Source organism: Amblyomma mixtum, chromosome 4 (assembly GCF_055824585.1).
Source record: "Amblyomma mixtum isolate Tamu chromosome 4, ASM5582458v1, whole genome shotgun sequence".
In the NCBI taxonomy this organism is placed as follows: domain Eukaryota; kingdom Metazoa; phylum Arthropoda; class Arachnida; order Ixodida; family Ixodidae; genus Amblyomma; species Amblyomma mixtum.
The window spans coordinates 153,244,912-153,259,548 of record NC_143015.1 but is presented as its reverse complement, the minus strand read 5'-3'; the positions used below and the strand labels follow the sequence as shown (position 1 = coordinate 153,259,548).

At 45.9% G+C, this 14,637-nt stretch overlaps 1 protein-coding gene across 1 annotated transcript in view; it reads left to right on the top strand.

The window, feature by feature from the left end:
* Positions 1–14,637, top strand: part of LOC149348831 (uncharacterized) — a 53,710-nt gene that overhangs the window by 33,635 nt on the left and 5,438 nt on the right. The window contains exons 11-12 of the mRNA XM_089541856.1: positions 10,700–10,938; positions 14,055–14,255. Of these exons, the coding sequence (XP_089397982.1) occupies positions 10,700–10,938; positions 14,055–14,255 (440 nt within the window). The remainder of the gene's footprint in view (positions 1–10,699; positions 10,939–14,054; positions 14,256–14,637) is intronic.

Below are 14,637 nucleotides of genomic sequence, written 5' to 3'. Positions count from 1 at the left end.
AAGAGGCAGGAAGGCTATAGTGAAGATTTTTGTCCCACCCAAGTATGATTGCAGTAAACTTCCATAACCACTGTCCACAGGTAATCTGCACACTGCGATAACAAATTCATACGGTTGTGGCCCTCGGTATGTATGCGGAAATACTGAGATGAATAGAGGTTAGCCTAGGTGCGTTAATACAGTCGAACCTCGTTATAACGAAACGGTTCATAACGAAATAATAGATATAACGAAGGAATGGCGATTCCCCTTGAAAGCTCGGTCAAAACCGGCTACAACGATGCTACGGCCATAACGAAGCAGTCACCGGGCCCATTCAGCTTCGTTATAACGAGATACTTATTTGAAGGGCAACTGGAGCACTTTTTTGAGAATTTCACGATATTCAAGATTCAAATCTATATAGGCTTTAGGTAAAGCATGTCAAGTGTTTTTGCACTAGCATTTTAAATAGCGACGTAATCGACGATTGAATTTCGCGCTTCTGCTCAATGCACCGGAGGAGTGCAGAAAAATTTAGCGTGACGTCACGGAAGGTATGATTTCAAATTACCGCTGTCGTCAGCCACACCCTGCCCTGACTCGTTAGACGCTGCCAAAAAACTCTTGGCAGGGTTTGTCTTCGGTAGAGTTGGTTTTTTGCCCTCAAATCAGGCGTTTGGGCGTTGGAAATGTATCGATACCTTACATGACGTCAACATGCGCTCCCACCACTTGGCGCTGTGCGCTGCGGAGAAGCTTAAAGCGCGTCAGGATTACAATCGGCGATTACTTCGCTATTTCAACTGCTAGCTCAAAAAGACTTCGCATGCTTTACCTGCAAGTTTCACACATTCGACCCTCTTAAGCTCGTTGATTTCTAAAACCTATGAAGTTTCCTTTTATTGTCAAAGCGGCTCCTTTCATTCTAAGCGAAGCTCTTATTAACGAAAAAACTAAGCGAGAAATGATAGACAGATGCAGCCAATTTTTCACCAAGTACTGGGCGATGATCTCAGATTACATTTTTCGTTGAATAGACCAGAAAGCAGAGTATTTAACCGTCAGATTATTGAGGTCACTTTTGACTTTTGTATAGCTAACTCTCTAAAGCGAGCTTTTGTCGCACAATAAAGGCGATACCATAACATAACGCAAAATATTGGAAAACGCAAATCCACGACGCTTGACGTCATAACCAACTTCTTTAATTTGTAGCGCAGAGGATTGAAACTACTCTTAAGTTAATGAGCAATGAAAATGTCTTTTCCGGCCACGCAGAAGTAAACAGAGTGGCGAAAGGCTCCGCTATTCGGATTTTATTTGGAATAAAAATGGCTGGGGTTAAATGTGTCCTGAACCTAGTTACACGAGTGAAAGCTCGGTTATGCATGGCCTCCACTGTCTCGAATTAAATGTGAGGGTCAAGACAAAGGTCAGGGTCAGGTACCCAGTGGTCATAGTCGTCATCCTACCATAGCTTGGGCCATACCACCACGCAGCCAAATTCGCTTTTACCTTGTGAGGCATTAAAGGTCATTGCCGATGTGGCGCCCACTGTCTCAAATCAGAGGTCAAAGGTCAAAGTCAGGTATCAAATGGACATAGTCATACGATCACGTAGTCATACTACCATAGCTTGGACCATACCACCAGAGTTAAGTTCGGTTTGACCTTGTGATGCATTGAAGGTCATTGTCTCACCCACATCGAAATCGGAAGTTGTACCCCGAAGAGTATACTGTGAGCCATTGAATGTCATTGTAGATGTGGTGCCCACTGCTTCAAATCAAATGTCAAGATCAAGGGTCAAGGTCAGGCACCAAATGGTCAGTCGTAGATCACGTAGTCATACTAACAAACTTGGCCCATACCACAACGCAGTTAAGTTTGTGAGGCATTGCAGGTCATTGTAGATGTGGTGCCCGCTGTTGAAAATCAGATGTCAAGGTCAAGGGTCAAGGTCCGGTACCAAATGGTCAGTCATATGATCATGTGGTCATACTACCATAGCTTGGGCCATCCACCACGCAGTTAAGTTTGGTTTGGCTTTGTGATGCACTGAATGTCATTGTAGATGTGGTGCCCACTGCTTCAAATCAAATGTCAAGGTCAGGTACTAAATGGTCAGTCATATGATCACGTAGTCATACTACCATAGCTTGGGCCATACCATCATGCAGTGAAGTTCAGCTTGACCTTGTGAGGCACTGAAGGTCATTGTAGATGTGATGCCCGCTACTTCAAATCAAATGTCAAGGTCAAGGATCAAGGTCAGGTACCAAATGGTCAGTCATATGAACACATGGTCAACTACCATAGCTTGGGCCATACCACCATGCAGTTAAGTTTGATTTGACCTTGTGATGCATTAAAGGTCATTCTCTCATCCACATCGAAATCGAAATCGGAAGGTGTACCCCGAAGATTTCGCTCTAAAAACGACGAAGTTGCCGTCAGTGTCCCTTCAGGAGACACCATCACCGCCACAGATCTTGCACATATGGTCGCTTTCTTGTTTGTGTTTAAAGTTTACGCGAACGAATCTCCACGCAGTGGGTGGTGCAGCTGCACGTTAATCCTGTGCACCGTTTTCGTCCTGGTCGTGGCAGTCTTCATCGTCCTCGGCGTCGTGGTGTACAGTAAGTTTCGCTACTCCTTCTATTTAACCCTTTACGGTCCGCAACTTTTGCCAACTTTTGTGGCCGTTCTGGACCTAAACTGTTTCGCAAGTTTCGGGCAGCTCGAAAGAAAAAAAAAATGTGCAGGAACCACTCATGAAATATTTATTTTTGGTCTTTCTTGACAAGACATGCCTGAAACAGAAAAGGCGTGAATGGGAGGAGGACAAGGAACGTAAAACAACAGAACAGGCGCTGTATAGTATAGTATATTATAGTATAGTATAGTGTTGTACAGTATATTATAGTAGAGTATAGTAGAGCGTAGTATATTTATTTGGCCATATTAGGTACAATATGCCCTCGAGGTGAGGCTAAAGGAGGGGATCAAGACAAAGGTCAGGGTCAGGTACCCAGTGGTCATAGTCGTCATACTACCATAGCTTGGGCCATACCACCACGCAGTAAAGTTTGCTTTGATCTTGTGAGGCATTGAAGGTCATTGTCGATGTGGCGCCCACTGTCCCAAATCAAAGGTCAAGGTCTGGTACCAAATGGTTATAGTCATACGATCACGTAGTCATACTACCATAGCTTGGGCCATAACACCACGCAGTAAGTTCGGTTTGACCTTGTGAGGCATTGAAGGTCATTGTAGATGTGGTGCCAAATGGACAAAAGAAAAAAAACAACGGGCAACATTATCCCAATAGAAAACGGTTAATGAAAGCAAAATATTTCATAATATGCATATACGTTCCTTCTTCTTGTCCCATTCGCGCTTTTTCTGTTTCAAACATGGCCACGAACCAACTAGCCCCAAACCAAAGTACTTCTTTACATGCCCAAGTATTCCAACCATATTTGAGCCCCGCGGGGAAGAGACGGCGCATAATACGTGGTGCAGAAAACGCGCGAAGTTCAAACCGCGAAAAAAACTATCGGCGCTGCCTGAGAGCAGGTCGCAACAGCCTTCTTGCGTTGTAGGGGCCGGTTTGACTATAGTACCTCGTAGCAGTGAATTTTAATTATAAGTACATTTATGCTGGAAAAGTTTGTCGGAGTGAAATATGGAATAATTCGTGTGCAAGCAGGAATTTCGACACTTAGTCGTATATCGCTATGTTGGCGAACGTTGAAGAACCCCAGGGGGTCTTAATTCGGAGGCCTACCATACGGAATCCGGCATAGCACGAAGTCTCGATTCGGGACGTTAAATTCTGCAGTTCACATTTTTGCTGTCACTATTAGAACGTGCTCTTGATAGTTACAAAGAAAAAATGGCAACTCTGACTTCGAATTATCCCCGTATTTTGTAACTTTCCCGCAATTGTTTTAGTTCTTCTTTGTTCCTGCAGTACTTCTTACCAACAGCCATCTTTGTGAATGGTTTTTTGTGCGTGTTTGTGTACAAATGTACTATATCCTATTTTATAATCTCTTTACAGCATGTTTCGGGTTCATGCATTTGAAAAAGAAATGTGAACCTGAGAGCTGCTATTTAATAACTTCTTAAATACTTAATATTATGTAATGACGTCTTTCAATGTCGTGCATTTCATGCTTTCATGGTAGGCTGCAAATTATTTAATGTTATTCGGTCTTACCTGATGGCCCATTCGGGGAATTAGCCCTTTTTTGGAGAGCTTTAGGAGCGAAATTTGACGACAAGGGAACTTTCAACATAAATTTTCTCTTTTCGAAACTGCCGAGGAAACAGACCAAAATAGGGATTTTTGAAATGCATTTGAGGAAAGTTTCGGTTGCATTGCGGAAATGTGCGCCCTAATCCGAAACATAGCAAGGATGGGGCCAGTGTCATGGACGCGTTTGATACCTTCCCCAGCAGCACAGCTAATCGACCCAATATTGGAAATGTATTGGTAAAGAAGGCTGGTCCAACAAAGGACCGGAGTGACACCAGCCACTTCCAGTATTGGGCCGATTTTTAGTGTATTGGTGAAGGCTCGTCTTACAAAGGACCAGAGTGGCACCAGCCATTTCCAATATTGGACCGATTTTTAATGTATTGGTCAAGGCTGGTCCAACAAAGGACCAGAGTGGCACCAGCCATTTCCAATATTGGACCGATTTTTAATGTATTGGTCAAGGGTGGTCCAACAAAGGACCAGAGTGACACTAGCTACTTCCAATATTGGGCCGATTTTTAGTGTATTGGTGAAGGCTGGTCCAACAAAGGACCAGAGTGACACCAGCCATTTCCAATATTGGACCGATTTTTAATGTATTGGTGAAGGCTCGTCTTACAAAGGACCAGAGTGGCACCAGTCATTTCCAATATTGGACCGATTTTTAATGTATTGGTCAAGGCTGGTCCAACAAAGGACCAGAGTGGCACCAGCCATTTCCAATATTGGACCGATTTTTAATGTATTGGTCAAGGCTGGTCCAACAAAGGACCAGAGTGACACTAGCCACTTCCAATATTGGGCCGATTTTTAATGTATTGGTCAAGGCTGGTCCAACAAAGGACCAGAGTGACACCAGCCACTTCCAATATTGGGCCGATTTTTAATGTATTGGTCAAGGCTGGTCCAACAAAGGACCAGAGTGACACCAGCCACTTCCAATATTGGGCCGATTTTTAGTGTATTGGCTCGTCTTACAAAGGACCAGAGTGGCACCAGCCATTTCCAATACTGGACCGATTTTTAATGTATTGGTCAAGGCTGGTCCAACAAAGGACCAGAGTGACACCAACCATTTCTAATATTGGGCCGATTACCTCTGCTTCCTGGGATATTACAAATGGACGGTTTCACTCTGGTCCTTTGTAGGATCGACCTGTACCAGTACGTTTTCAATACTGGGCCGATTACCTGTGCTTCTTGGGTTTGATACGTACGTTTGATACGTACAAACGAGGGGATACGGGGTAGTATTATAACCTAATTCACAGGCGGGGATTGATTCAATCATTAGACGCGCTACAAGTCACCGTGGGGTATGAGAAGAATAACGGCCGGTGTCACGTGCTGTTTATGTCAAGCCCAGCTCCGAGCAGTGCAGGTAATCAGCCCAATATTGGAAATGCATTCGAAAAGGCCGGTCCAACAAAAGACCACAGTGAAACCATCCATTTTCAATATTGAGCCGGTTACTTATGCTGTTTGGGGCTATTCACCTCTTCCAGAAGTATCGCACATAATTCTGATGGTGGCAGGGCTCGTCGAAGGCTCTGTGTTGGTATAATTCTTGTATTGCGGGGAAAATAAATAATAATAAATAAAAATATTTATTTGAAAATTGACATGGTACAAATACGAGCCTGCCCAAGCCACCATTGGGCTTGTGGGACAGTGCTCGGCAGAATGGAGCAAGCCAGAGAACGGTACAGTCAATTAATACTGCACAAGAATCAGAATAAAGCTAAGGAAAGACAGTAACAAAGGACGGGGAAAAAAGAAAAGAAACAAAATTATACATACAAATCAAAGATAGCACATTTCACTTATTTCCGAGTGCTGAAAGATAAAACAATATCTGGCAGGTCGTTCAACACATCTGGTACATAAAAGGCACGGATACGTTTACCATATCTTGTCCGTACTCTGGGCAAGGTAAAGCAGTCGCGTGGACGTAATGCTCTGGCGGGGACATACGGGAGGCAGAACTCATAGTTACGCTCTTATGCTGTATGTGCAAGTATATCAGTTTGGCCTTGTTACCTCTGAAGAAAAAGTGGCTGAATCTGAAAAAGGCCCCGAAAACTGTCGCAGTGTTTTAAAACTAACGTTCACGCCTACCAGCGTCAGAACATTAAGCCATTGAACAGAAGAGCGTGATGAGATAAAGGTGCTTGCAGATCCATGGTTCTTGAGAGACGCATAAGCTGCAGTGTAGCCCTAATTAAAAATCAGTTTCTCTCGTCGTGCTCACAAAAGGCTGCGAAAACAGCGTTGACATATCTGTGCTGAAAATTATTTATTTTTCTCTTCTTCATTGTCTCTTAATGTACTGCTGTGAGTTGTGGGGCAGTACATGCGTGCTGACATATCTGTGCTGAAAATAATTTATTTTTCTCTCCTTCATTGTCACTTGATGTTGTGGGCCAGTACGTGGAGATCATGCATTGATCCAATTATTTATTTGCAGAATAGAGCACTGCGTATAATAACCTACTCGAACTGGTATCAGTCCAGCGCTCCCTTGCTGCACACGCTTCATATTTTGCCATTTCGTTTGGCATGAGAAATGAGAATTTCAATGGCAGTAAATAACAGCATACGGAGCCAGTCCCGTGGCGGCTTGCTGCTCTGCCATCGACGGAGTGATACGTAGCGATCGGCGAAAGCATAGAGCGCACTCGTATTTTTATTTCCGTGGCCCAATTTACAGCCATGTTGTCTCTGACTGGATCTATTTATTCATGGCAACCTAAAAAACAAAATATAAGCGGAAGCGAAGCCGCCATGCGAATGGCTGAAACAAACTCCACGCGTTAGCTCGGTGAGTACAAAAAAAGGCGGGAGCCGGGGCGTTTAATCCAATTTAAATTAGGGAAACCGGCCGCACAGGACAATAATCCGAAGTTTCTAAGAGTGCTCGGAACGTGTAGGTTGAGTTCCCGCGGTAAAAAAGACGTGTCAAGATTCATCTTCAGTACACCTTTTATAGTCACAGCGTACATGTCGTATCCAGCAGCTACTACATAGGTGTTGCTGATTTGGTGGCGACGTTTGTGCTTTGTTTTTTCGCTGGCGGAGGTACACATGCGTGCGTGTATTGGTTTGTCGATGCAGTAAGGCATCCTTAGGCTTTCATTCGACATTTTAGACAACTTTTGCGTGTGGACATCGCTGAAACACTTCGACACCTAAAGACGATTGGGACAAAACACACACACACACACACGCACGCACGCACGCACACACACACACACACACGCGCGCGCGCGCACGCACACGCACGCACACGCACACGCACACGCATGCACACGCACGCGCGCACACACACACGCACGCACACGCACACACACACACACACACACCACACACACACACACACACACACACACACACACACTGCGCGTGTGTCACGCGTGCGACACACGCGCACGCGCGACACACGCACGCGCGCACCCGCACACGCACAAACACGCTACTGACATCGCACAGTACACGGGCCTCTAGAATTTCCCCTCCAAAGAAATTCAACCGCGGTGATTGAATTTCTTTGGAGGAGAAATTCTGGAGGCCCATGTACTGTGCGATGTTAGTGCACGTTAAAGAACCCCAGGTGGTCGAAATTTCCGGAGCCCTCCACTACGGCGTCTCTCATAGCCTTAGTTGCTTTGGGACGTTAAACTCCCTAAACCAACCAAACCACGAACACGCACGCACGCACGCACGCACACACACACACACACACACGCACACGCACACGCACACGCACAAACACACACACATACACACGCACACGCACACGCACACACACACACACACATGCACGCACGCCATGTGTCCACGAATTCTCAGACGCAGGTTATTCGGGTGCAATTGGATGGACAGCAAGTTGAACACTAGACAAAACTAGCCATTTATTATGCCTTATTTTTCTCATTTAGTTTGGGGCACAACGACCGACAAAAACCTCAGTAGTCTTTTAAGGATGCAAAAAAGGTTTACGGATCATTAATAATTTGCCTAAGTTTCACTCAAGTAAACTTATCTTCAGAAATCTTAAGGTCATTTCGGTAACTAAAATGTGTCATTATAAACTCCTACACGAATATAAACTCAGCATCAAGGAAAATCGCAGGCTGTTTTTGGACATATCGAACTTAGAATTAATTGGCAAAGCGTCCTATGATACGAGGACAACAGACCGTTGGAAAGTTACTGGTTTAGGGAGTTTAACGTCCCAAAGCAACTAAGGCTATGAGAGACGCCGTAGTGGAGGGCTCCGGAAATTTAGACTACCCGGGGTTCTTTAACGTGCACTAACATCGCACACTACACGGGCCTCCATAATTTCTCCTCCAAAGAAATTCAACCGGGTTGAATTTATTTGGAGGAAAAACCGCAGAGGCCCATGCACTATGCGATGTCAGTAGCGTGTCTGCGTGTGTGCGTGCGTGCGTGCGCGTGCGTGTGCGAGCATGTGTGTGCGTGTGCGTGTGTATGCTTGTGTGTGTGCGTGTTTTCTCCCGTAAGCCGACTTAAATACCCTCACCATTTTTACATCGTCTTTAAGCGTCGAAGTGTTTCAGCGATGTCCACACGGAAAAGTTGTCGAAAATGTCGAATGAAAGCCTAGGGATGCCTTACTGCATCGACAAACCAATACACACACGCATGTGTACCTCCGCCAGCGAAAAAACAAAACACAAACGTCGCCACCAAATCAGTAACACCTGTGTAGCAGCTGCTGGATACGACATGCACGCTGTGACTATAAAAGGTGCACTGAAGAGGAATCTTAACACGCCTTTTTTACCGCGGGAACTCAACCTACACGTTCTGAGCATTCTTAGAGACTTCGGATTATCCTGTGCGGCCGGTTTCCCTAATTTAAACAGGATTAAACGTCCCGGCTCTCGCCTTTTTTGTGCTCACCGCTGACGGTAGGAGGAGCTAACTAACGCGTGGAGTTCCTGTGCGATGTCAGTGCACGTTAAAGAACCCCAGGTGGTCGAAATTTCCGGAGCCCTCCACTACAGGCGTCCCTCATAGCCTTAGTCGCTTTGGGACGTTAAACCCCTTAAACCAACACCCAACCGTTGGAAAGTGCCAAAATGCCGTACGAACTATGGGTTTCAGAGTCTTAGGAATAACCTGCCTCGATTACTAAATTAACATATTAAAGCAGAAACAGATATTTTAGAACTAAATTTCGGGAACCTCAAGGCGTTGTTTTATTAATTTGCATGTCCCTTATACACACCACGCATTTCATAAAACACCTTGTAGAGATATTTCGCCACTGTTTCATATAACTGAACCCCAGGTGGTCGAAATTTCCGGAGCCCTTCACTACGGCGTCTCTCATAGCCTTAGTCGCTTTGGGACGTTAAACCCCACAAACCAACCAACCATTATAACTGTCATTATTCCCCGACCGTGACATGAGCTTGTCGCCATATCATTCATAAAAATGTCAAGTTATAAGTTTGTTTGTTTCTGTATATTTCTGTATATTTTGTTCTGTACATTTGTTTCTGGATTGTGTTGCTTCGTTGCCGTCAATGCCAGGGGGGCCAAGATTTTTTTCAAGCCGTAAAGGAACGGCTTTTCTTTTTGGCCCCTTTCACAATGTGTACGTCGTGTTGTGAATAACAAATAAAAGAAATGAAATGAATGAATGAAGTACTTGACGATGAAGGGAACGTCCTCGGTTGGGTAAAAAACCTCCATTCGCAGTGTAAGGGATCGGTAGTGTATGCGGGGTCATCGGAACGCGGCTGGGGGCGCTCAAAGCGAAGCGTCTCCTTTCTTGGAACGCGCCCGCTCGCGAACGCGCTGGAAGAGCGGGTGTCCCCCGCCCCGCGGTACCAATTCACGCACGTGCTGGCACGAATGTATATTTGTGTTTGTTTTTATTTTTATTTTGTGGTGGAGAAGGTGATTTACCCTACAGTAGTTGGAGGGCTGGCCAGGCTCTCGATAAACCAATCATGTGAACATTGTTACATGATTGGAAGCCACCAAATGTGGGCCGGCCCTTTAGGGCTTTAAAACCGGGCCCCGGAGCCGGAAGCGGGGTTCTGCGCTAAGGTGAGATGCTACGCATCTTCGGCTACGCCGAGTAGGGGCCTCCCCTAGTGTTAGCCAGTTCCGCCTTTTGGTTGTTTGTCCTTTTGCCGTTGTATCTAACTTGTATATTCTATAAATATTTGTATATAAATCTTCAGTTATTCCCTTTTTTATCCCTGCATCTCAACTGATCACAAGACCGTCTCTGACGGGGGCACCCCTGGTGCGAAGAAATAAGCTTCAGTCTTCGAGTTACCAACCGTCTCTGGCGGGGCACCCCTGGTGCAAGGAAGAAGAAGAAGAACCTGTGATCTTTACTCGCTGTCAATGAGAATTCATTTTTGAAGAAGTCACTCCCAGCGTTTTCCCTTTCCATTTGTGCAGGTGGCGTTTTGCAGCGGAAGGAGGAGACCAAGCCTACCGAAACCGAAGCAGCAGTGACAACAAAAAAGCCGAAGCCAGTCCTGCTCTGCACCGTGGGCCAGACCCTGGATGACGCCGAGTACCTGGGGGACCTGGCGCAGGACCTGCCCTGCGCGTACCTAATCTACACGGATGTGCTGGTGATCGCGGATAAAATCACGCCACTCTACGGCAACGTCAGCTACGCTGCGTTCTTCCAGGTGAACAGAACCGCCTTCTTTGACTCGGGGGGGGGGGGGGGGGGGGGGGGGGGTTCGCAATTGGACGCTCAGGTTGAGCCGGCTGGTTTCGGCACTGCCATGAATGAAGCTAGGTCTACATGTGATACAAAGAGTTATTACGGCTATTTGCTCACGACCAAAGAACCATTGGCCACTGGCCATTTCTTCAGCCCCATCTGGCCGGTGACCACTGCCGACCTCCAGAAACCGAAACTATCGCATTAAACATTTTTGTCAACTTCTTCATTTGCAAGACTAAACCATGCCTTCCTATTCGCCTAATTTTGTTCACCACTGTTGCTTATGTGTGTTGATTTATCTGTATTACCTTTTGTTGCTTCTCCGATTGATTGCCGTCTTGTTTCATTGTGTATTACCCGTTGTTTTGTGATATTGTTTTCATTTTTTTGTTTAAGACTGGCCGTCATCCTGCTGTCATGCCAACTAACAAGGGGTCGGGACCTCGTCAAGCTGTTCGAGCTTTTAGTCCCGTACTCCTCCTTTTCTAAGGAAATAAAATGATTGATTGATTAATTGATTGATTGACCTTGATACGCCCACATAACGATTCACGGCAAGCCGTCCTTACGTGACAGTCATATGAAGTCGTGTACTAAATATTCTGGATCTTGAAGACTGTAAGCTTAACCATTTGTTCTTCATTTTTATAATGAACAAATGAAGGTAGTAGCTAGTCGGCGATAATTCATACCATCATTGTCAGATATCGCTGTTTTTTCGCCGCACACTCGAAGGACGGAGGAAACGGGACAGCCGTGAGCAGGCTTGTATAGAGTGCTCGACTGCTGTTATGCGAAACTCATAGTGCAAAATTTTATTGCTGGCGCTCTACTGGAAGGACGATGCCCGTCGTCTTAGCGGAGCAGATATGTGAGCTTTAATCAAAAGGCAATTAAAAAAAAAAGATTATTCTTTGTTCATAGCAAGGCGCAGTCAACACCTTAGGCAAGGCCATCATGACCTACATTGCGGGAAGATAATAGAACACATCAACAGCAGAGTGAAAAAATACCATCTGAGGCAGATGCAAAGGTAGAAAGTCGCAACACACCAAGTATTCCTCAAAAGCAACGAAAGCAGATGCAAGCTTAACGGCAAAAGAGCAGACTTCTAACTGTAACACAGCGAGTAGACACCGTTGCCCCCTCTAATGTCTTAGTACTCCTGCTATGTATAACCTTTACTCTTTCAACTCTTGCTAACCCTAACAGCAATACTGGAGAATCTAATCATTAGCTTCCAACCAAACACAGCCATCGGGATAGGAAAGGAAGATAAACAGCTTTCACAGGCACTTCATTTTTGAAAATTTGTTCGGTACCAGGATTCGAACTCTGGACCACCACCCATCCACTGCAGCCACTCTACTACGTGAGCTAACCACCAAGGCTAGCAGATATCAGGGCGCTAGGGAATAGATCGACCCATAGTCGAATATTGTTGGCCCTTACTTGAGGGGAATACCTCAAGACAGTGTGCCCACAAGCATTAGGCCTAGCCCTAACAGCTGCCTTCGTTAAAGCGGGGCTCCAAGAACAAGCTTTGAACTGCAAAGAAATTTACGGCCTTTAGCATAATGTACGGCTGCTCCTTCAGCATAAATAACTGGTGATGCCCTTAACAAAGCTCTACTGTTTTCGCGACTTAACAGGGTTCTGTAGTTTTCCCGTCATTTCTTGTGCTCTCTATATTAGATTTCCGTGCTATCCAGAGATGGCCTAACAACCCACACCGCTTCAGTACAAAGGTCGGCTGGTTCATAGTAACTCTCTATGCTGTTCTTTATAATAGTGACCAATCTATTTGGTCCGCCGCGCTGGGGCAGTGGTCATGGCAGTGGGCTGCTGAGATGACAACGAAGTCGCTGAGTGCAATCTCGGCTACGGCGCCTGAATTTAGATTTAGGCGAAATGCGTGAATGCCCCTGAGCTGTGCGATGTCAGTCCACGTTACAGAACTTCAGGAGGTGCAAGTCAATTCGGAGTCCTCCGCTGGGGCTCCTTTATCCCTCAGCTTCCCCTCTCTACATACTTTCCACCACGCAGTGGTTCAGTTGTTCACCAAGAGTGCGCCTGTCATTCTGCCTTTGCTCCACTCATAAATGGTTGGGATTCAGAATTTATAAACCATTGTTATGCTGTTAGTTGCCAAGAAGGAGGAAATGGTTTTAAAGGAAATGAAACTTATTGAAATGTTTCAGTAAGATTACTCGGCCGGCATTGAAGCTCTGTGTGATGCGAGTGGCTCACTACAGCCTCTGATGAGCTAACTGAAACACATGGGAATAGAGTACACCTCAACACCCGTTAAGCTGCAAATATACATCTTTCGAGGTTAGTGCTCAGCCATGCGAACGATGATAGGTGTACAAGAAAAACCGGAATGATGATCATCATCATGAGCCTGACTGCGCCCACTGCAGGGCGAAGGCCTCTCCCATGTCTCTCCAATTAACCCTGTCCTTTGCCAGTTGCGGCTAACCAATCCCCGAAAACTTCTTAATCTCATCCGCCCACCTAACTTTCTGCCGTCCCCTGCTACGTTTGCCTTCTCTTCGAATCCACTCCGTTACCCTTAAGCACCAGCGGTTTTCTTGCCTTCGCATTACATGCCCTGCCCAATCCCATTTCTTCCTCTTGATTTTGACTAGTATATAATTAATCCGCGTTTGTTCCCTCACCAACTCAGCCCGCTTCCGATCTCTTAACTTTACACCTATCCTTATTCATTCATAGCTAGCTGCGTTGTTCTTAACTTAAGGCGAACCCTCTTCGTTAGCATCCACGTTTCTGACCGATCTAGGGGCGTTTCGTCCCCAAGCTGAACATGCGTTATGAGAGAATCCGTAGCCGACGACTCCACATTAATTCCTATCATCTGTTGGTCTTTAGCGTGCATTTACATCGAACAGGCGTATTTTCATTCTAACACGGCCGGCGTAGATTGAATACGATCAAGCGTCATTGCATCCAGCAGCCGAACAGTATCGCCACTGAGCCGCCGCAGCTGACAACGAAGAATGAACGCGTGGACTACACAATGCAGGCTCTGAGGCTGGCATGCGTTTTTTGCAGCTGTTGAAGAAGTCCCCGAAACTCTTCGGTGGACTCAGCTTCTCCCTGGTCCAAGGAACCAATGTCGGCGGACTACTGGACCGACTGCCGTCCCTGCAGGAGAGTGTCACGGAGCTCATCGCTTCGAGTGTGGTGGCTTTCGGCACTACCGATTACGAGTTCCGCCATCTCGTTGGCGCAGATTTCCTCAAGTTTTACGAGGTTGGACACTGCGAGCGTTCTGCTCGGCTTCGCTTCAGAGCTGCTTAATTACAGCAGTTGGGAAACTTGTTTACAAAGCGTAATTAGTCTCAGTGGACACGTTGCAGTGGTGTACAGATGAGGCTCCATCTGGAAGGGGCCAATAAATGCATTCTTCTATTGTCTTCTTTATCTTGAGAAGGGCTGATATAACTAGACATTTTAGCAAATTTACCACGGGGGTCGCGATAATTCGGTTGCTTCTAAGTTTTGCCCCCCTCAGAACATCGCATTAAAAGATGCCCTCTACTGAAAGTTTCGAACTTTGTTAGTAGACCTAAGAGTGGTGCTTCAGGCTGGTGCAGTTCTGTGCTGCCACCATTTAATGGTGCTCTCAGTATAG